General features: G+C 38.6%; 1 protein-coding gene across 26 annotated transcripts in view; it reads right to left on the reverse strand.

Moving 5' to 3' along the window:
* SOX6 (SRY-box transcription factor 6) overlaps positions 1-23,635 on the reverse strand; it is a 657,692-nt gene that overhangs the window by 87,292 nt on the left and 546,765 nt on the right. For 20 of the 26 annotated variants that reach the window (XM_049890540.1, XM_049890534.1, XM_049890527.1 and 17 more), the window contains 3 exons: positions 14,327-14,476; positions 8,454-8,679; positions 4,373-4,563 (listed from right to left, as the gene is read on the reverse strand). In XM_049890540.1, coding sequence (XP_049746497.1) covers positions 4,373-4,563; positions 8,454-8,679; positions 14,327-14,476 — 567 coding nt within the window. The remainder of the gene's footprint in view (positions 1-4,372; positions 4,564-8,453; positions 8,680-14,326; positions 14,477-23,635) is intronic. The other 6 variants (XM_049890547.1, XM_049890535.1, XM_049890531.1 and 3 more) reach the window with 2 other exon arrangements.

Below are 23,635 nucleotides of genomic sequence, written 5' to 3' on the forward strand. Positions count from 1 at the left end.
CTGACTATGCAAAGGCATTCAACTGTGTGGATCATAACAAATTACATATAACACTGTGAAGAATGGGAATTCCAGAACACTTAATTGTGCTCATGAGGAACCTGTACATAGATCAAGAGGCAGTTGTTCAGGCAGAACAAGGGAATACCATGTGGTTTAAAGTCAAGAAAGATGTGCATCAGGGTTGTATCCTTTCACCATTACCTATTCAATCTGTATGCTGAGCAAATAATCCAAGAAGCTGGACTATATGAAGAAGAACGGGGCATCAGGATTGGAAGAAGACTCTTTAACAACCTGCGTTATCAGACAACACAACTTTGCTTGCTGAAAATCAAGAGGACTTGAAGCATTTACTGATGAAGCTCAAAGACCACAGCCTTCAGTATGGATTACACCTCAACATAAAGAAAACAAAAATCCTCACAAGTGGACCGCTAAGCAGCATCATGATAAATGGAGAAAAGATTGAAGTTGTCAAGGATTTCATTTTACTTGGATCCACTATCAACACCCATGGAAGCAGCAGTGAAGAAATCAAAAGATGCATTGCATTGGCCAAATCTGCTGCAAAGGACCTCTTTGAAGTGTTGAAAAACTAAGATGTCACCTTGAAGTCTAAGGTACGCCTGACCCAAGCCCTGGTATTTTCAATTGCATCATATACATGCAAAAGCTTGACAACGAATAAGGAAGGCTGAAAAAGAACTGATGCCTTTGAATTGCGGTGCTGGCAAAGAATACTGAATATACCACAGACTGCGAAAAGAATGAACAAATCTGTCTTGGAAGAAGTACAACCAGAATGCTCCTTAGAAGCAAGGATAGCGAGACTGCTTCTTACATACTTTGGACGTGTTGTCAGGAGGGATCAGTCCCTGGAGAAGGACATCATGCTTGGTAAAGTACAGGGTCAGCAGAAAAGAGGTAGACCCTCAACGAGATGAACTGACACAGTGGCTGCAACAATGGGCTCAAACACGACAATGATTGTGAGCATGGCACAGGACTGGGCAGCGTTTCGTTCTGTGGTACACAGGGTCACTATGAGTCAGAACCGACTCAGTGGTACCTAACAACAACAACAACATTCCCACTCCAAAACTTGTTCACTTACCCAGGTCCCCAAAAAAGGATCTTATAAAGTTATTCATATTAACATTAAAGGTATTATTATTTCATGGTGTTTTCATTGAGCGGATGGCAGTATCTTAGGTCAAAGAATGACTACTAGTACTCTAATACCAGATTGGTAGAAGAGATTTAGAAGCATAGCTTTTCTCTCTCTGTGGTCCTGAAACCACATTCTATATTCAGCCACATACTAAACTATTCGGGCAGCTCTTAAAGAGAAGCTCTGCCTTCCTGAGCCAATGTCAAGGCTTCAAAATGGAACTGGGCACTCAGAGGGGAATAGGGCACTTAGGTGATTGAGCAGAACCAGTGACTAGTAGGTACATGACTAGCTCCAAGTATACAAAATTTTATTGCTTAATAAACACCAAAACCCCACTATTTCCCCACATAATTTCTTTCCCACCTAATCTGAGCCTTCCACCAGGAGGGCCAATCAAGGCAAGGAGTCAGTAATGACCAATTTATACACGTCTCCCCGGTAGCGCAGTGGTTAAGTGCAAGTGCTTGCCTGCTAACTGAATGGTCGGCAATTTGAACCCTCCAGTCGCTCCAGGAGAGAAAAGACCTGGTGATTTGCTCCTATAAATATTTTAGCCCAAGAAACCCTATGGGCAGTTCTAGTCTGTCCTATAGGGTCATATGAGTTGGAATTGACTCAGTGGCACACAAAACACACACTCATACACACACACATATATACATATATATAAACAGTTGCTGTCAAGTCAATTCTAACTCATGGTGACCCCATGTATTTCAGAATAGAACTGTGCTCCATAGGGTTCTGGAAACCCTGGTGGCATAGTGATTACGTGCTACAGCTGCTAACCAAGGGTCAGCAGTTCAAATCTGCCAGGCGCTCCTTGGAAACTCTATGGGGCAGCTCTACTCTGTCCTACAGGGTCGCTATGAGTCGGTATCGACTCGATGGCACTGAGTTTGGTTTTCGGTCCACAGGGCTCTCCGTGGCTGTGATCTTCTGGAAGGTGATCACCAGGACTTTCTTCTGCAGGCACCTCTGGATGTATTTGAACCATCATCCTTTCGGTTCATAGCTGAGTACACTTTGTGCCAGCCCGGGACCCTCTCTGTGTGTATATATATCAGTAACTCAGTGCAGTGAGAATTGAGGGCAAAGTCAAATTCTTTACTAAGCTTTGAGAAGCCAACACTCTCCCAGAGCTAAGCTTCCTAATCTGTGTGAGGACTTTGATCATATACATCCTTTGTCCCATCTCACTCCCGTCCTCTTAAAACTCTTCCCCACCCCCTGCAACCCAGGTGTCTCCTAATGTGGCCAAAGACAGAAGGAGACTAATCAAGGGTGAGAGGTTGATTTAGCAAGAGCAATGACTCTGCATCCCACATTCTCAGACTGTCACATCACCTTACCTTTTGAAGAGGGAACACATGAAAAACAAAACAAACAAACAAAAAAGAAAACAACACTCTGGTTAGGGCTATGCCTCCAAATGCTTGGGTAATAGTACACATGACCACATGCTGCCCTTCTGACTTCTTCCACAGGCTACTTTAAAAATCGTATTAGGAATCTGGGAAACTACAAGTTTTATTCTGAAGACTGGAGCCTCTAGCATAGCACCCATGCTAGAATTAAGCAAGGACTGAAACAAAAAGGAGGTTATTGTTCCTAACTTATAAGAGTTATATTCTCAGCCTTTACTGAATAAATGTATGAATGGAAAATTTTTTTTATTTACTCTTAAATTGTTACCAAAGACATTTTCCATCATACCACTCATTTTGTTCCTATGTAAGTTCTCATGTAAAAATAAATTTCTCAGAACTTAGCACTGGGAAAATATTTACCACTCTTTAAAAAGAAAAATTGGCGTGTTTCATCCTCTTAGATAATCAGAATTTCACCCAGTCTACTACAATAGCCTTTCAGTTGGTCTCCCTGTTTCCATTCTTAGCCTCCTATAGTCTGTTTTCCCACAATGGCCAGAATGATTATTTTATATGGGAATCAAATCACATCAATGCCGTGGACAAAACCCTTCTAAAAATTCCCATCACACTCAGAATAAAATGCAAAGCCTTTCAGGGACTACAGGGTCTAATATGCTCTGCCCCAGGCTACCATTTTTGCTTCATTTCCCACCGCTTTCCCCTCTCTGTGCCATTCTTGGCACACTGGCCTCCTTGTTGCTTACACTCTAAGGGCCTCTATGCTCATTGTCCCTACCGTCTGGAATGCTCTTCTTCCTGCCCCTCGTGTGGCCTGCAACACTGCTTCATTCATATCTCTATTCAATGTCACTTCCTCAGAGAGTCCTTACCATCCCCTTTAAAATAACAATCCCATAACACTCTATTCCCTTAACTTACTTTGATTTTCCTCGTAGTGTTTATTCCCCTCCTGACATTTTGCTGTTGTGTTCTTCAAGTCAATTTCAACTCATAGCGACCCTACAGGACAGAGTAGAACTGCCCCACAGGATTTCCAAGGCTATAAATCTTTACAGGAGCAGACTGACAGATCTTTTCTCCTGCGGAGCCGCTGGGTGGGTTCAAACTGCTGACCTTTCAGTTGGCAGCTGAGCGCTTAACCACTGTACCACCAGGGCTCCTTTATTACATTGCTCATTTATTTCTTCAGTGTCTGTGTTCCTCTACTAGAATGTAAGCTCTATTAGAGCAGGGACTGTTGTCTGATTTGTTCACTGCTATCTTCCCAATGCTTAGAACAGTGTCTGTCATATAATATGCATGCAATTAATAATTTGCTGAAACTAAAAATAAATTAATATATTTTGTAAATTATTTTGTTTTGATTTGTTTGCTCTGGTTGGTAGGAAGCTTAGTGTTAAATTTAATGCTGAGTCATAGTAAACACACTAGTCTTCATGCTGAGCATATATACTTCTTTTTTAATATTCTCTTCTATTCTTATTCTAATAAACTCATATATCCCGTTTGTTATGAGATACTTCTAAATATTTTGGAATGTGACAAAGAAATACACTAACTGGCAGGTAGGCTGGGTGCCTGGGAGGGAACTCAACTAAGTGGGAAACGGCTGAGTGTGTTTGTTTATCTGTAGTAATGCTTGAATGTAATACAAGAGAGATTTGAATAAAACACAAGACAGCCCTCAAGCTAGAAGCACAATTCTTTGGCTGTAGATTGAAGCTTGGGAGCCTAGAAAGAGCCAGATACAGTGAGCCAAATGGGTCTAGCAGAGCCAGTGAAGAAGGGAAGCAAGTTTTACCTTCTCACTCCTGCAGTTGTTCAGACCCATACTATTCATGGAGGACAGTTTCCCATCAACACCATGTGGCTGCTGCTGCTGCTGTTGTTCCCGCTGGATCTGTTCTCGCATCTTCCGAGCCTCCTGAATGGCTTTCATCACTGTATCCTGATCCCCAAACAAGGCAGGGGAGTTGAGGCTGGACAGGATATCTGTGTATACAGGAAGCTTTATTAGTGGGCTTGTGAGGTTAGACTCGTAAAAAGTTCTCCTACTCTGCACTCCCCTGTAGAATGCTGCATTCTCTGACAAGGAGGGGACACATCTGCTATTAAGAAAACTAGGCAATACTACGCACAGAGCACAGAAAGCCAGGGCAACCAAGTTGTGCTGTTTCTTTAGCCCTTGGAGGATACCCCACCACTCCAATTTATTTAGGCTCTGCCTACCCACCTCCTCACCCTCCCACCCACCCATCCCCCCATAAAGGTTCCTACATTCCAATTGCGTGTAGAGTAGGGGGAGATACTGGTCTCCCTATGTCTTACAATGGTGTGCCATTCTGCCTCCTCTGGGAGAGAGTCGTAGGGAGGAAGGGGGCAGGTTGGTGGGGGGGTGGGGGGAGATATCTGTCCCAGCTACCTGTTACATTTGCTGTGCTGATGTAGAAAAGCTGTTTCTGGCCTAGCAGAAGAAACCTGTGTGTTCCACATCCATATCTGTGTGTTCCTATGTCCACCACAGGAGAGAGGGGGCGGGAAAGAATACACCACACTCTCCATTCTCCAATCACTAGCTGGCTAATGAAGCATCCTGCTCATCAGGCTGCCTTAGTTATTTACCAAGAGAACCACAACCCACTCCCCACCCCGACCCTGGACACCCACTGCTCCCACCGCCCTATCTTTATGATAAGGAGGCTGTGTGCGTGGGAACAGTTTTCACATAAGTACTAAGCTTCAAATAAAGTGAAACTAAACATTTACTTTCCTTACAGTCTATGCAACACAGAGAGAAACATTCAAAATTAAACCAACTAATCTTCTCTATATCTTCCATTTTATTTTAGGTAAGATTAATACTTTGGATAAGTTTTTCTAGCTTTAAACAAAAAGAGCAATTTTTTACTAATTGATTTATTAGCTGCTGTGGAAGGTTTAACTTGATCCTCATTTTTAGTTGTGTGTGAGCATTTCAGAGTGTGCATGTGTGTGTGCGTGCGTGTGCATAGACAGGACAGGGGAAACCAAACTAGAATCAAGTTCACACCACACGTCTATGTGTGCACAGTGAATGCGCACATGCATTTGAGTTTGGAAAAAATTCAGAAGTTTATCTATGGAAAACTTTTACAGTCAAATAGTCACTTTTTAGGACATAGAAACCCCATCTCTTGTTCTGGAATTTTTCAGATAAAAAGACCATGTCTATCCAAAAATTTACAGACAAGAGTGCTATCCAAGTACAGGTGCTATTCCTTCAGCCCACTGCTAGCTCGGGACTCAGAAACATGCTCTGCAGGAGGGTAAGCTCCATAAGAACGGCCCTGTAACGTGGTCATCTTTGTCCCTCACGATGCTCAGCACAGCAAACAAATGCTTTCCAAACAAAATTCAGCAATAGATTAAAGCAGGGCTATTTCAAGGTCGAACCTATTCTTTATCCTTAGGTTGGAGTTTTTTCTCATCTCACAACTTCCAACAACCCAGCCAAGGAATAGTCTTCCTATTCACAGGCTGAAAATGATTCACTTCTTGTCCTTCCCACACAAATACCACTGACTTGGGGTGAAAACCTCTGCATCCTGACTCAAAAGGAGAATAGGCTGCTGCATGGATCCTAATGTCCTACGTTTCAATGAGAAAGATTTACATTTCCCTATCTTAAGATTCAGATTCACTTCCACTCAAGCACAGTTCAGCAAACATTCCAACTACGACTTCACAAAAGAACACTGAATTGTGTGTGAGAGGACCTGGATTCCAGTCCTGGCCCTGCTAATTAACAACTACATGGCAGTGGTGGGCAAGTCATTACAAGGACTATAATTTATTTTATCTCTACAATAAGGGTAATAATAACAATAATACACTACCTAACTCATAGGATTATTGTGAAAATCAAAGGAGATAAAATGGGCAAGAATATTTTTAAACTGTAAGTGGCTATACTTACACATTATTTTCTTTATTATAATAAATAGTTCAGGCTCCAGGGCTTAATAACACAAGGAAGACAATATGGCAAAGAAATTCTACTTCTAGTCCCCATGCTGCCAACAGCTCAGACCTTAAACCCTCTGAATCTGCATCCTTATTGAAAATTAAAAGATTTAAAGAGTATAGTAACACTAAGGTTTGTATTTATTTGGCACTCTCCAGTTGTGAAGCCAAATCGAAACCCATTGCCTTTGAGCCAATTCCGACTCATAGCAACCCTACAGGACAGAGTAGAACTGCCCATAGGATTTCCAAGGGTGTAATCTTTATGGAAGCAGACTGTTACATCTTTCTTCCATGGTGAGGCTGGTGGATTTGAATTGCCAACCTTTTGGTTAGCTTCGGAGTGCTTAACCACTGTGCCATCAAGGCTCCTAGCTGAGAAGCAGTCTCAGGATTTCTCTCTCTCTCAGTTGGTATTCATTCCACAATCTTTTATTGCATGATTTCTATGTGCTAAACACTGTACTAGGAAATCTATATGTATTTTTTCTCTTTTAATCCTTATAAGCAACTATGAACTAGGTAATAATCTCATTTCACAGAATTGGAAACTGTACAAAAATATTAAATACATTCTGACCAAGGATACAATAGAAGGTCCCAGTTAGAATGGGAGAAAAATGTAGAACAAAATTCAAATTCCTAAAAAAGGCCAGACCTACTGGGCTGACAGAGACTAGAGGAACCTCTGCAACTATCGCCCTAAGATACCCTTTGAACTTGGCACTGAAGCTACTTTTGGAGGTCACCTTTGAGCCAGATAATAGAATGGCTTATAAAATAAACAACATGACCCGTGAGTAATGAGCTCCCTTAAACAATCAACTATATGAGACCAAACAGTCAACATTCACCCAAAAGCAATGATGAGGAGGCAAGGTGGAGAAGGGAAGCTAGATCAATGGAAATAGAATGGAAATGATGAGAATGGGAGAAAAATGTAGAACAAAATTCAAATTCCTAAAAAAAGGCCAGACCTACTGGGCTGACAGAGACTAGAGGAACCTCTGCAACTATCGCCCTAAGATACCCATTGAACTTGGCACTGAAGCTACTTTTGGAGGTCACCTTTCAGCCAGATAATAGAATGGCTTATAAAATAAACAACATGACCCGTGAGTAATGTGCTCCCTTAAACAATCAACTATATGAGACCAGTCAACATTCACCCAAAAGCAAAGACGAGGAGGCAAGGTGGAGAAGGGAAGCTAGATCAATGGAAATAGAATGGAAATGATGAGAATGCTGACACATTTTGAAAATTGTAACCAAAGTCATGAAACAATTTGTATAAAAATTGTTAAATGGGAACCTAATTTATTGCATAAACTTTCACCTAAAACCCAAAATATATTTAAAAAATATTAAATAACTTCTCCAGGATCACATCGCAGCATTTGCAAGAAGCCAGAGGACCGTTATGACATTTCTTCCTAGATAACAATTTTATTTCACATTATACCATTGAAGTGTGTCAGTCATATTTGTTTTAATGCAAAACTAATATGGGATAAGATGTAAAATTCACATACACTTAAGAAAGAAAATATAAAATTTCAAAGAAATTTTGAACTTTTGGCAGGCAGCTTTGGGATCAGGTCCTTAAGCTGCTGGAGGGCTTATGGTCAATCTGGTCTGCCTAGAGTTACTTCAGTGGGGAGGCATTGTTCCTGTCTATGGCTTGCTGGATCTAACTAATCACAATCTAAAGAACCCGCCATCCTAGCAGGGTTTATATTATGATGTTTTCCAAAAGTTCTAATCACTCAAGATACCAAATCAGTTAGGTTTCAGTAGAAAAGATAAGACTATTATCTTTTACTCAGTAACACTTTGGAAACAAGGATTAGTCATCACTAAATGGGTTTGCTTTCTTTTACCTAATTCATAAGTCTCTTCCTGGTGTTGGCCTTTCCATTTACCTAAAGAGGATCCTCTTCCCAAACTTCCCCCAATGGGGCTGGGGATGCTGCTTTTGTTTGGCAGATTTACTGGGCTGGTTTTGCTGGCTGGGAAGAGGCTCTGGGTGGGCGAAGTTGGGGACTTAACAGGCTCGGCTGTCTTGGGTCGGGATGAGAGATTCAGCGGCTGTGCTGCTGCTTCATCCTACAAGAGTTTAACATAAATAATTATTTTAAAAAAGAAAGACAAATGAAGCACATTATCACTTACTAAGCCACAGTTATTTTACACCTCAGAGACAATGCCACGTTCTCCTACAATAATAACAAAAGAAGCTAATTATCTACCTCCTTGAAGATTGATCGGAAGGAAACCTCATTAATTTCCCTGTGTTATGCTTCTATTTACATTAACTGTGTAGTTGGATCATTCTTTTTGCCAAATTAAAATCTGAATTAGCTCACATTACAGCTTAATTTCCTAATGTGTTTTCAGGGATCTAAATTAACCTAGGGCATTTACAAAGAATTATTTAAAATTTCAGCAGCTCTGTAGTGCTTTTGTGTGATTCTCTCTGAAAAGTTCCTGGAACTATAAATAGGCTCTGCAGCTAATTTTTTAATATATATTTTAAATCAAACAATTGCAAGTACTTTAAAAATGGAAACACGGAGAACCTTCTTCTGATCTCCTGGGTCCCTGCCCAGGAAGCCGCATGCCACAGCACGGCTTCTATGTGGCTTTCTGGGTGTGGGCACTCTTTATGGTCTACATTCTGGTTCCCTATTCATGTTTAAAATTAATTTTTGCAAAGGGAAAGCACACGTTATAATTACATTTTACATACCATGCTATACACGATTTATTTTTCATGTTTAAAGTGATGCTTCTTCATATTCTTTGCTACATATATTTACAGAATGTCTATTTTAAGACAGCATGTCTTTCTTCACTGAGCCCAGTATTCAAATATCTGGCTTGTAACTCTAGTTTAGCCAGGAGCTTGAAAGCTAAGCTCTAGCCTTTATTTTGTCTCATTTCTCCTGCTATAAAATACTCATAACAACACTTTCCTCATTCTAGAAATTCAGTTGTAATATCAGCATATTCATTTAAATGTTCGGTTTTAAGATCAGCATTATTATGCTCTAAAATAAAATTGCCAGCAAATGTTAATTCCCATTTTGCTTCTGAGAAGTCACAGAAAACTTGCTTTCAATGTTACTGTTTCAAACATACAGTAGAGCTTGGAAACAGAACATTCCTCCCCTTGGTAAACATCAGACCTCACTGGGGCTCAGTTTCTTCATCTGTAAAACGGGGGTCTGACACTAGATGATCTCTAAAGTCTCTTCCACTACTAAGGACCATTGATGAATAAGGAACAAAAAGGGAAACCAGAAAATAATAGGGAAGGAGGATGGGAAAGAGAAAATAAAAATAAAATGCAGAGAGGGACAATTATGTACCAAGCACCGTACTCAGCATTTTAATACCCGTCAGCTCATTTAACCACCAATAACTATGAGGTTGCCGGTATTATTCTAAATTTACAAATGAGAAAATGGGGGTCAGAGTGATAAAATCACTGTCCAAAGCCACACAGGTAGTAAACGGAGGGGCAGAATTTCAGTTCTAGTTTATCAGACTCCAAATTCCAGGCCCCTTTTCTACTAGACTGCCAGAGGTTTTTTCTATTAGACTGCCAGAGAAAATAAGTCATTTGTTTGATAATGCAATCATGCCCTAGATATTATTATTGCTACATCTTTACGTTCACTAATCTTTTCATGTGTAAGGTCTAACCTGTTGTTAATCTCATCCAGTGTATTTTTCATCTCAAGCGTTGTGTTTTTCCATTTCTCAAGTTCAATTTAGGTCTTTAATGCCTTGCTTATCATCCCCATGTTTTCCTCTACCTTCTTGAACACAGGGAGTATATAGCAACTGCTTTTTTCTTTTTTTTCCAGTCTTGAATATGATGCTATTTATTTCTATAATGCAATGATTGCCACTTCCACCAACAATACCACTGGGACTGGGTGTGGGCATGGGCATCGCCTACCAACTCCCTTCCACCACGCAGGGTAGCTGGGGCTCCTCACAGGTTGCCCTGGCCTGACAGAAACCTTGTGCAAAGCAAGCCTCGGGTTAGGAGGAATAAGAACAGCCCTAAACAAGAATGCCATAGATTACCACTTGCCTTACACAAAAGAAGCATAAATGTTTCTCAGATCGTTGTATGCCTTTGGTCAATTTCCAGAACGCTGAGTGCTTGTGTCAATTTTTTCCAGTTTTATATGTGCCATTTTCAGAATTGCCTACCTCCTCACTTGGCTATAGCCAGAAGTCTCCTATAATAGCTGTTTTGACTATCTTTATCTACTAATTGTATCAACTGTGTTATTTTGGAGTCAGAGTCTGTTTCTATTGATTAATGTTTCTCCTTATTATTGTTCATATTTCCCTGTTTCTTTGCAAGCCTGGCAATTATTGGATGCCACATACTGTGAATTTTACAGTTGAGTGGAGTTTTATGTATTTCTTTAAATATCTGCCGACTTTGTTCTGAAATGTAGAACAATTGGACCCTTTCTAGGCTTACCTTAGGAGCCTGGGTGATACAAATGGTTTGAGATCGGCTGCTAACCTAAAGGCTGGCAGTTGGAACTCACCCAGCAGCTCTGTAGAAGAGAAGGCCTGGGAAATGCTTCTGTAAAGATTACATCCAAGAAAAATCAATGGAGCAGTCCTACTGTGTAACACATGGGTCACCATGAATCTGGAACCATTTCTAAGACAGCTTTCAACAACAGGCTTACTTTTAAGTTTGGTTATGTAAGTCCAGAATAACCATCGATCTAAGGCTAATTTGGCTTCACTACTGAGGTAATATCCTTCTGGAAACTCTACTTGATGCCTAAATGTCAGGAGCTCTTTCTACTCTGGTTAATAAGAATAAAAACTATTTCCAGTCACTTGTGAATTTTGCAATTGTTTTGCCTGCTACATTCTAGTGTTTGTTCCCTGGCCTCAGCTAGTTTCCTCGTATGCAGGTGTGGATCAATACTCAGCTAAAGACTCAGGGGAATCTTCTGTAGATTTTCAGCAATCTCTCTCTCTCTGCGCAGTTCTCTCCTCTCTGGTATTCTGCCTCACAGATTCTATCCACTCAGCATCCCTAAACTCTGAACACTGTTTCTATTCAGGAACATTGCCAAGCTCTATATGGTACCCCTCCCTGCACTGTTGCCTGAAAACACCCAACAGACAGTAAGCTGCCACAACTGTAGTGCTCATTTTGTTTCCCTTCTCTCAGGTATCACTGTTCTATTGTCAAGTGTCTGAAAACCATCACCTTATATATTTTGTCCTGAGTTTTAGTTGTTTAAGCCAGGAGGGTAAGTCTGATCTCTGTTCCTCCATTATGATTGAAAGCGGAAGTCCTCTAGGTGTTAGGCTCTCTCTCAGTACACAACCATATACTTCATTCACAACCGCCATCGCCACCACTGCCAGATCCTTTACTGCCATCACCATTACCACCACTAACATTTCTGAAATCCTCACTATATGCTATGGGGTATGTTATCTCATTTAAGACCCATAATAATATTAACTCTGCCTTTACGGAGGAGAAAACTAAGGCTGAAATAATTAAATAACTTGCCCAAGATTGTGCACCTAGTAAAAGTGGTACAAGTGAAATTTGAGCAGAGGCATTTGACTTTCTGATTTTGACATTTATAGTAGTTAAAAATTCTGGGAGAAAAAGGACATAAGACCAACCAAGCTTATTTTTGTTTCCTTCAGCCAACTATGCCCTATGTAATGTTTGAATTTCAAATGAGTGGTCGTGTTACACACAGACATAAAGCAATGAGTATAGAGGAAACCCTGAGAGATTTTGGTGACTACAATTCTTTCAATTAACAAACTATGAGATTATTCTTAGAACTTTGTCAATAATACACAGGAGATATTATTTGTTTTTATTTAAAACATTTGATTGTGTCTTGGTCTATATATTTTTACCCACACATACAATAAACAATCTAATGAGTATAAGAAATGTTTCTTTTGTTATTAACATAAAACAAAAAGTCAAGTCAAATTATATATAGCATTCCCTAAGAATCTGCATGTGGTCAAGTGAGTAATAAAATTCAGTTGGCCCACAAAGCTGGAATGGTAAAAGCAGATATAAACTTGAATTTAACCAGGGAACATTTTACTCATCCAGTAAAGACTTGGTTTGGTACAGTTCCATTTGGCCAACTCACATACAAAAAGACTTTTTCATGTTAAAATATTTAATACTCAATAGCCTAAGTCACTGATGTATGATATGCTCAGACTCTAACAACTATGATTAAACAAAATGCCTTAGTTTGAGTTGTAGTATTCTGATGTGTTTTCACAAATTATTTGAAACACAAAATAGATAGGGTTGTTTCCATAAGTAATGCTGTCTTATGAATATAAACTCTTGTCATATCTCAATATTTCTAACAACAAAACATAACTGTTCATCTACTTCTTTGGAGAATCTAAAAGCATCAGTGACATTAAACTAAATCCTTTGGGTAGGAGCAGAAACAGAACTCTCTTATTAATGATGTTTACTTTTTTGATCTTCGGTATTTGGAATCCATATTTTTAAAAGACTTCCTAAAATCTCAAAATTCCTATCTACAAATTTTGAGAAGTAAAACAATTTCACTGGTTTTATAGTATCCAATGCTGAATTTTGTTTGCCTTGATGTTTCCTACACGAAGATCTGATAATTGTAAAGTTTTTCCAAACGCAGTACTTTTGGAATGTTACAATAAAAAGCTGTGTGCTTAGCATGCCCCTCCAAGTAGATAAGTCAATTTATTAAAAAAAAAAAAAATGTTTCTTTGAACTGTTTGAATTTAGTAATTCAACATAGGAAACAAAAAACAAACAAACCCACTGCCATCGAGTCAATTCCGACTCAGAGCTACCCCACAGGACAGAGTAGAACTGACCCATGGGGTTTCCAAGGAGCAGCTGGTGGATTCGAACTCTGACCTTTTTGGTTAGCAGCTGAGCACTTAACCACTGTGCCACCAGGGCTCCTAGGAAACAAAGGCAATCATGAAAACCAACTGGTACCACCTATAGGCACCAGCTGCAGCGCTAAGTTGGAATGGTACATCTGTTTCCCTCTGTTCCAAGTGCTTCCTAATTGTCTAGTTTCAAGGCACTGAAAATAAGTGCAGAAAAGCATTTATTAATGCCCCTCCCCTAACTTGGGAGAGCCTGCTTATCCTATTACAACTATATCATTAAAACCATGATTAGGTAATGCCACTACTCATCCCTCAGAGCCCATATTTATAAATATTGTTTAAGGTGAGGGCTTCATTCACTATATATAAAGTCCTGCATTGGATTCTTCCTTGTCCCCTTTTTTAAATCTAAGGTTTTGAGATCCTCCATCTCTGGTACTGTAAGTTGGCTCTCTACCTCTTTAAAGAACATGGAGAGAAGTGTCACAAGTCTATGACAAAAAGTGGCAATAAAACCACAGCCATTTATGCCAATGAACATTAAAAAATAAAAGCCAGAATCCAAAGGGAAAAAACTCTTGAGAAGTGAGTGTGCAGATTTAGGTAAAGATCTCAGAATATGGCACTATTGTTATCAAAAGGGAAACACCTGTTTCTCAATGCTCAGTCATGAAATTTACCATAAAGAGAAGCATTTTGGGGTTCCTTTTATGTTGGTATGCTTCCTGCTGTTTATTCTCAACACAGACTGGTTCACTACGTTTCTTGTGATGTTATTTTCCAAACTGTTTCCACAATCCTGCAAAGCAAGTACCTTAACTTGAGTTACAGGGCTGGTCCCTCTCTTTTCATTTTTTATCCCGGTAGGTGAGACTGCCCCTGCTGTGTTTGGTGGCTGTGGAGTTGATGGCATCTTTGCTCCAGGTGACACCTGCATGCTGGCCAGCTGAGCTGCATAGAGCTGCTGCAAAACAGAGAAGACAAACATTGATCTCTTTAAATGCAGCTGAAATGGAGTTTCAAAAAACTTACCATATTGTTAGATAATTATTTCTCTGACAGTCTTGCAATTTCACTGTTTTTTTTTTTTTTTTTTTTAAAGATGAAAATGAGAGAGACCACGTAATACAAAAGAGAGAAAGAACAATGGTATGGGAGCCGTGGTTCTGTTCCTGGTTCTTCTAGAAACCACTTTACGACCCTAGACAAAGGACCTCTCTAGAACTCAGTTTTTTCATTGTAGAAAAAGGAATTTGACTAAATGGTCTTTAAAAATTCTTTTCGGTGCCTTTGTTTGTAAAACATTCTTTAATTTTTTTGGTATGACCATTTATGTCATTTTAATACTCATGACCTAAGAAACTTTACCCTGAACTTTTCTAGGGACTCCTGAAAGAACCACATCTTTCCTATTTCGTACTGGCCAAGCTTCCCTGGGGAAGCTGATCCTTCTGCATCGTAAGAGTGCTGCCCCCTAAGATCCCTGGGACCTTATTTCTAGGCAGCATATAACACAATTCTCAACTGAATATGGCCAGATTTTTTGGGGGGGTGGGGGGGAATCAAGCTTCATTTTCCCAGCACAGGAGCTGCCTACTTAATTCGTAACCCAAACAGGCGATAAAGTGCTTTCTTTATATCCAAGAGCAGATCACCGGGGTTTCTCTTTAACAAACCAATGATATGCTTACTCATTCTATCTGCTCAGCTTTAAAGGGTTTCTCTTCCCTGAGAAATGATAAGCAGGCCACCTGACATTATAAATCTTTAAATTGTCAACCCCAAAATATGTTGATTTATCTGAATAAGGGCCAAAGATTGAAAGACAAATGGGCCACCCTCTTTTTATATAATTTTAATTTTTATCAAAGTGTAATTCTTGTACATAGTTTTACAAGTGCTTGTGGCATAGCGGTTAAGTGGCATAGTGGCATAGTGGTTAAGTGCTATGGCTGCTAACCAAAGGGTCTGCAGTTCAAATTCGCCAGGCGCTCCTTGGAAACTCTATGGGGCAGTTCTACTCTGTCCTATAGGGTCACTATGAGTCGGAATCGACTCGATGGCAATGGGTTTGGCTTTTTTGGATGTCATTCTGCTTCCTGATTCTTTGTTCGCAATCTATTTTCTGTTTCTGAAAGCACTTAAGGTCTTCCCTTTATACCCAAGGTTCTGAAATTTCACAACGATGTCCCTCTGTTGACTCTTTGACATTAATTGTTCTGGGCACTCAGTCAGCCTTTTTAATTGGAAACTCATGTCCTTCAATTTTAGGAAATGTTTTGGTGTTGTTCATTGATAATTTTCTCCCCTCTGTTCCCCTTCTTGATTTCATATCAGATAAATGTTGGATTTCATTATTGAGCTCTAATTTTCATATTTTTCCTCCTAATTGCTACCTCTTTGACCTTTTGTTGTACTCTATGACAATTTTTTTCTTCCAATTTTATCTTCCAACCCTTCTATGAATTTTTTTTTAATTTCTGCTATTATAACTTTAAGGGCACTTTCTTATTTTCTGATTATTTCTTTTTATAGCATTTTTTGTTCTCTTTTCTGTTTGATAATATTAATTACAGGTTTGGAGTTTGTTTTTAACCTTTTTCTGTTCTGTGCATTGTTGTCTCTCTTCTAAGATGTTTAAGTTCTTTCATATTAGAGGCTTTTCTAAAGCATCTGGTGTTCCTTGCCTGTTTAATACATATATAATCATTTAAAAAAAAAAAAAAAGTTACCATTGAGTCGATCCCAACTCATAGCGACCCTATAGGACAGAGTAGAACTACCCCATAGGGTTTCCAAGGAGCGGGTGGTGGAGTCGAACTGCCAATCTTTTGGTTAACAGCCATAGCTCTTAACCACTGTACCACCAGGGCTCCTATACAATCACAATGTATTCAAAAGTTGACTGGAAGGTCTGAGTATGCAAGGTAGACTTATTGACTGGTATGCTTCAATATAAGGTAATGATGCAGACAGTCAGCTATTTCATTGGGGGCCCACAAGTGTCAATATCTGTAGGTCATTTCTTTTAGGCCTAGATCATTCTCCCAGAGAGCTATCTTCAAATTTCCAACTTGGCTGGAGTATAGGCTTGTATGCCATCATTCAGTGTGCTAAGCAGGAGAAGGCCGCTGTGGGAGCTCACTGTCTAGTTTATCATGAAGCCTCTCTGTTTTCAAAATGGCACTATCACCCACTCTCAGCTATGCTTGATGTTCCCAAGAACAAAATCTATTAAGTTCAATTTCTCAAGAGAATAAACCTCCAGTACTCTGTTAGGTTGTGTACTGGGGAGGGGAGTGGGAGGCAGAGATGGTAGTTGCCTGGATGCATGAGGCTGAGGAGGAATCTGGAGATCTAATAGTTCCTTATTATCTATTTTCAACCTCTTAAACCTGCCTTCAATGACACATGGTGGCTTCAATTCCTAAGCATTTCAGAGGTTCAGCTCCTAATTGTGCTTGATTTTTTTTGGCTTTACACTTTAAAGATTTAGGGATTTTGTTTTGTTAAGACAGTTACAAATCTATCCATTTCCCATCTTCCAATTTCTTTTTAAATCTTCTCTAGTTGTATTCGAAGGTTTACACTTTTAATCCTTAAGCGTCAATTTATTAGGTTTTGGGTAAAACTGGCAACAAATGAATGTGTCAATCTGCTATGGTTAACCAGAAGTCAAGTACTCTAATCTTAACATTATTTAATGCTTGGAAACTCCTTTCAATTATTTTACTTTCTTCTTTTTACCAAGATTAAGCTATTACTTTGATAGTCACATTTCTATCATAGTAAATAGAAAGCTCCCTGGTTCATCAGACACAGAGAAAACAGCTCAAACTTCGTCATAGTAGAAAAAGAGAAAAAACAGGTGGTTTCTATGTAATCTCCAGCATTACTATCACTCAGATGGACAAATAAAAAAAATTACAGTAATCAAAAACAGACCTTTCAGCACATGTAATTAAATGAAAGCTTAATAAAGAATAATTTGCAAGGGCCAGATGTGCTTATGTCATGATTGTTGCTTTCTTTGGAACAATTTTTCTAATATAACAAGTCTCTAAAGAAATTAAAGTTTCATAATTTTGTATGTGCAATGACTCAGTGGCAAGAAAAATTCGCAAGAATCAGTCAAACCGCCAGAACTTAGAGCAAAAAAGGGGTATCTTTGTTTCTTTTTTATTCTTTTGTACCCTTTTTCTCTGAAATTCAGCCAAGTGCCTTCAAAGGGGGGGGGGGGTACAGGTGAAGCTTATAAAAAATACCTGTTTGGATTAAATCAGTGAAGGAAAGTTTTACACTGAATGAAGGGGTGATGGTTGAGAGTTGAAGAAAGGTTGGCTATACAGTGGCTAGTATCATGAGCAACATGTGCTACTACTGAATGTTAAAGAATCATGAAATCTTGGAGTTGAGAGAGTCATTAGACATCATTTATGCTTTCATTTTACTTAAGTAATTCAAAAGATCAAAAGAAAGTCAATGCTCAGTTCTTCCGGGAACTTCAATTAGGTGAAAAAAGCAGAAAAACAAATCTTTGGAAATAAATCTATTCTTTTAAAAAGCTGACTAAATCCAGTAATTCTTCAGATTGATTGAACAAGACAGTTGCTTTTGAGAAACAGAGTAGTACTAATTGCTGCCTCTAAAGTTTTGATAATCGTTTATTTTATACCTCTTTCCAGTGTGTTGTACCTAAGAGAGTTTACCACATAAACTCTGAGATTCCTCAGAATTGATTCTTGTGGGTTGTGATTACTGATATATTAGAGGCAAGGAAAATACAGCCACATTCCATAAAACATACAGTTCTGGGTAAACTGGACAGTAGGATATCAGATAAGATTTAGTAGAATGAGCCCTGAAGTAAAAATCGAAAATGAAGTTCAGTGAAAAGATAGAAGGCACTCAGAAAAATAGAAATGTTCATATTCTATCTAATAAAACATGTTTTAGGTATAAGTATCATGCTTTTCTCCCTGGGTGGTGCAAGCAGTTTGTGCTCAACTACTAACCTAAAAGTTGGCAGTTCAAACCCACCTAGTGGCACCACCAAAGAAAGTCCTGGCAATCTGTTTCCTTAAAGATTACAGCCAAGAAAACCCCACGCAGCAGTTCAATTCTGTAACACATGGAGTCGCCATGAGAGAGGATTGACAGCAACGTGTTTGGTTTGGTTTTTGTTATGCTTCTCAGATGGAGAACTTTAGATCTGACTTTGATAATAAGAATGCCATTCATTAAATAGTTATAAGTTATGAAACAATTTCACAGATAGCACATTTTCTAAGCTAACATTAATTGAATGTGTTCTGTGTGCAAGCTTTGTGTTAGGAACTGAGGAAGATTCAGAGATAAAATTCTTGGACCAAGCTTACAGCCCTGGAAGAGATGTGCAATATAGATCCTAACTGATCTGCACCTTTCTTGTGGTGCTAATAACTTTTTAAAAAAACTCTGTGTTTAGACATGTACATATGTCTTACCATGCTTAATGGATTGTAAGCTTACTGAAGGCACATTCAATTTAATTATTTTTGAATGCCTAGCACAAAGAGTGGTGTTTTTCAAAAAAGATACCTAATCAATATTTTCTGAATGAATTGACATACTATATAAAATAACTAGATGTTAGGAAGGTGAGATATTGTCTATAAATGAGGCAATAGAAGTGGTATATGAATACATATATATTACATATGTAATAATTTTATGGTGTGGAGTTTAAAAAATAAAAGGAAAATAAGTTCATTCCAAGTTAAATTATATTGTTTCACAAGAAATTATTCTTTTCAAGTCATTTGCTAAAATGTTGACTAGATAGCTGCTGAATAACTGCTAGCTTTACTGATCTATTTCACACTTTGCATTTCTAACACAAATTATACTGTTTGAGCAGTAATTGAGCTCTGGTGGCACAATGGTTTAGTGCTCGACTGCTAACCAAAAGGTGGCGGTTTGAATCCACCAGCAGCTCTGCAGGTGAAAGCTATGGCAATCTGCTTCCGTAAAGATTACAGCTTTGGAAACCCTTTGGGGCGGTTTCACTCTGTCCTATAGGGTCGCTAAGAGTCAGAACCGACTCTATCGCAAACAACAACATTATAGTACTAATTTTTCTTCTCAGTCAAGTTACTAACAAATCTAAAGTTTCTCTAATTGTTACTGCATCCCTTTTTGAAAGGATATAAAGCAAAATAAATAGCATGAATTAGAATGTCTCTTTGGATACTAATAGTTTAGGAAGGAAAACTCTGATGAACTATTACATCAGGGTTTACAAAAGTGTCATTCTCCGATCTTAATTCACAGTTATAATGATGGTAATAATGAATATTCATTCCCAAATACAGTTAAAGTTATAAAAAAGAAAATGTAGTAAAGCTTGTAACAGGCTTAACCAAAGTCCCATACACATGTAAACTTCGGTGAAGACTGTTTTGTAAATGCAGATTTTTTCACTTCCATTTTGAAAAATGCTCAGTGATTATTCAGAATATTGAATTATTTCTTTATTCAAGATATATAAAGGACATACAGTGCATATATATATATATAAATGAGTCTGGGTAAGTGTTTTTCAAAATTATAAAATTACTCATTTTATGGAAGCATTTAAAGAAATGCTTTTACTTTATTTAATGGCTTTCAAAAGCCCCTTTTTCTTATTAGTTCAGTTTTAACAGAATTGCCAGCATTAAAATTTTGGTAAGCTGAACAACGAACATACTTAGCATACAGAAGCGAAAGGGCCCTAACAGATCATTTAGTCTGTCTGACCTTCTCATTCTACAGATGAGCTTAGGTCTAGGGATTATAAATTGTTTGCCCAAGATCATGCAATTAGTTAGTACAGGAGCCAGGAGAAGAAGCCAGGTCTCCTCTCACTCAACCATTACTAGGATATCATTTAAATCAGAAATTGATATATCAAAATCAACCTCAAACTTTTCAAGCACATTTCCAGAATTTACGAATTTGTTTAATGACAAATCTTCATTAAACGCTTTTTTTATTAATAAGCACTATGCTAAATACTGGAGGTACAACCAGCAACTCAGAAATGATTCCTGCCTTAAAGGTGTTACCAGGGGAAACTGATATGAAATAAGTATTTAGACCAGCAGCTATGAAATAATGGTTAGGATAAGTGCTGAGAAAGAAAAGTACAGATGTCAAGAGACCATCTAACAAAGGTACTTAACATAATCTGAAGGGTCAGATAGCTTCTTTATGGAAATACCATTTTAAATGAATAAGAACTATCCAAGTTGATAAACAACATTCCAGAAAGCAGAAACAAAAAGCATTATGGCTCTGAGGTAGAAGTGAAGGTAGAGTTTTTGAGAAACTTGAAAATGACTGATGTGGCAGGACTGTTAAGTCAGAGTAGAGTGGAGGAGAAGAGGCTATAGAGCGGGTAGGGTCTTATGGGCTGCATTAATAATTATAGACTATCCCAAGAAAAGAGGTATTTAGAAGGAGAGATGAACTAAAACCAAGAAACACGGAATCTTTTTCATGCTTTATCACTGATTCCTTAACCAACCATTTAAATAAATTGGATTAAGAAAATCATATGAATATTTCACATATCCATAAATAGACATGTTTAATAGTGTTTCTAGAGTTCTGTGTATTGAAATTAGCCTAAAAGATACATCTATCCCTCATTTGGGTTCTAATGACACTTTAGTAACTAACTCTCCATAGATTCAACACAAAGAAATAAGTCTCCTTAGATTCAACACCAGCCTTTGAAATTCTTGAGTGTCTGCGAGTACGTGCGCTCATCACGAGCAGGGCCTAGGAAATACATTGTGTCACTGTTGTATTTGGGAAGACAGACATGCTTTAACACAATATAGCCAAACTGATGTAAAATTATATGAGTAGTGTCACAGTATCTATATTGACCATAATGTGTAGTATATATTTTTATATCTGCTTTCTATGATAAAATTATGTAAGGTCTCCAGTGAAGAATGCCATAGAAAAAAGGTTCAAGGCCTTTTTTATTTTTTCAAATCCCATGATGCACATAATCGTATAACCAGTCATCCAACTATCACTCATTCCTTTGTGTGTTAATTCAATAAACCTATACTGATCACTTATTCGTAAACCCTGGTGGCATAGTGGTTAAGTGCTACGGCTGCTAACCAAAGGGTCGGCAGGTCACCAGGCGCTCCTTGGAAACTCTATGGGGTAGTTCTACCCTGTCCTATAGGGTTGCTATGAGTTGGAATCGACTCGATGGCACTGGGTTTTGGGTGGAGCACTAATTCGGATACTCTTCTGGGTATTTTACAGTTATTTCATTTAATTGTCAAAATAACTATATGAGATATGAATTATTATGCCATTTTAGAGTAGTCTCACTTTTAAGTTTTTTCATTCTTTCTGCTTTTTTGTATGCTAAAATTACGTTATTTTAAATTGTACTGTGAATCACAATGAAACCCATTTCCTGTTCCTAGCTACCACACAAAGATGGCCTTCTAAGGAGAAGAGAGATTCTGATGTGGCTGCTATACTGAGCACTCAAAGAGAAAACTGTATTTCCAGATGTCTTATACCTTTACTGTTTCTAAAATAGCATTTCACAATCGTCAAGTGGAAAAAGAAGGCTTAATGTTACCACCAACCACCTTGAAGGAGTAAATGCATAATTCTGATTAAACAACTCCCTTCTCCAACCAAGCTTTGAGGTATAGTAGCAAACACCTTAAATACCGTGGTGACACATGTTGAATAAACTGATAAGGAAAAGAGAAGAGTATGGGTAGAAATAGGAGAACTCAGTAAAATGGAAAGTGACAGGTGCTTTATATTGGCACCAGCACGATGCCATATATGAAAACCAACAGTGAAAAAGCAGCCACAGCTTCACATACTGATTCTCATTGGAGTAAATTCTCCTGTGTTTTGTCATCTCAATTAAAAAGGGCATTTTAAAGTGGTCTGTCAGAATCTGGCCCGGGGGAGGGGGGAGCTCTCCCTCAAATACAACATGTCCGTTGGTGGAGAAAGAGGAAAGAAAGGGAAGAAAAGATGATATTCTATAAAAACAGGTTCAATAAGCACTAACAAAAGATTGCAACTCATCTCTATTTACCCCATTTCCTGTGGTTCCACCTAATACCTAACGGCTTTGGGTCTGAGGAGCCAAGTCCTTGCCTGAGCTCAGCTACCCAGGTTAATTCAGACCCTGCTCTTATGTACCAGAGACTATCAGCAGGTCAGTGGAGAAACTGGAAAAAAAAAACAAGTAGGGTAAAGGAGGCATCCTTAAGGGAATGCCTTTATTTACTTGATTGATGCTGCCTAACACCAAACCCCAAGCCTGGCTCAATTCTCCAGGCATATCCTGGGTTTTGTTACCTTCTCAAAACAATGCTGACTACCACTCCTCTGCTTACCAAGTAAGGCAAGCTATAAAGCTGGACAAGTTCAGCTGTGAGAAGGTGGAAACGGAGACAGGGGTAATTAAGCAGCCCGATTTAGTGCTTGTTCAGCACAGGGAAGAAAGTGTGTCAGTTACAAGTTGTTGCAGACTGAGGAGACACGTTAAAAATAATTATTTGAAAGAGATCACAAATACTTCTCATAAACCTCCAATGTCAAAAAAATGATCCAGGAAATATAGCTGTTTTATGAAAGGAAACAACTGAAGTCCTTGTTTTCAGCATAGAAGGTACTTGTTTAGCTACACTTCCAGTATTTGACACCAAAGAAAATTAGCTGTGGGGACAGGAAGTAAGAGATGAAACAGAGGAAGAATTACTACTCTCACTCCTCACATATCAGGTTCATTTCCAAGTCCATCTCCTTGCCCCTCCTACATATTTTTCCATTGCTATATTTTTTCCTTTCTTGTTAACTCTACCTGTTTATTTCATAACTCTACTCATCCTTTGAGTCTCAACTAGAAAATTGCCTCTTCTTTGAAGTCTTATCTGACCACTGCATCCTTTGTGCTGCCACCATATCACATCCTCCTTTCCTGTGCACTTTATGGAATCTCTTTGTTTTCATATCTATCACATCAAATTCTGAGCTACTTAAGGGAAGAACTGAGTCTTATATTTCTTTATATCATTAGCACCTAACATAATGCCTG

Source organism: Elephas maximus, chromosome 7 (genome assembly GCF_024166365.1).
Source record: "Elephas maximus indicus isolate mEleMax1 chromosome 7, mEleMax1 primary haplotype, whole genome shotgun sequence".
NCBI classification, from domain to species: Eukaryota; Metazoa; Chordata; class Mammalia; order Proboscidea; family Elephantidae; genus Elephas; species Elephas maximus.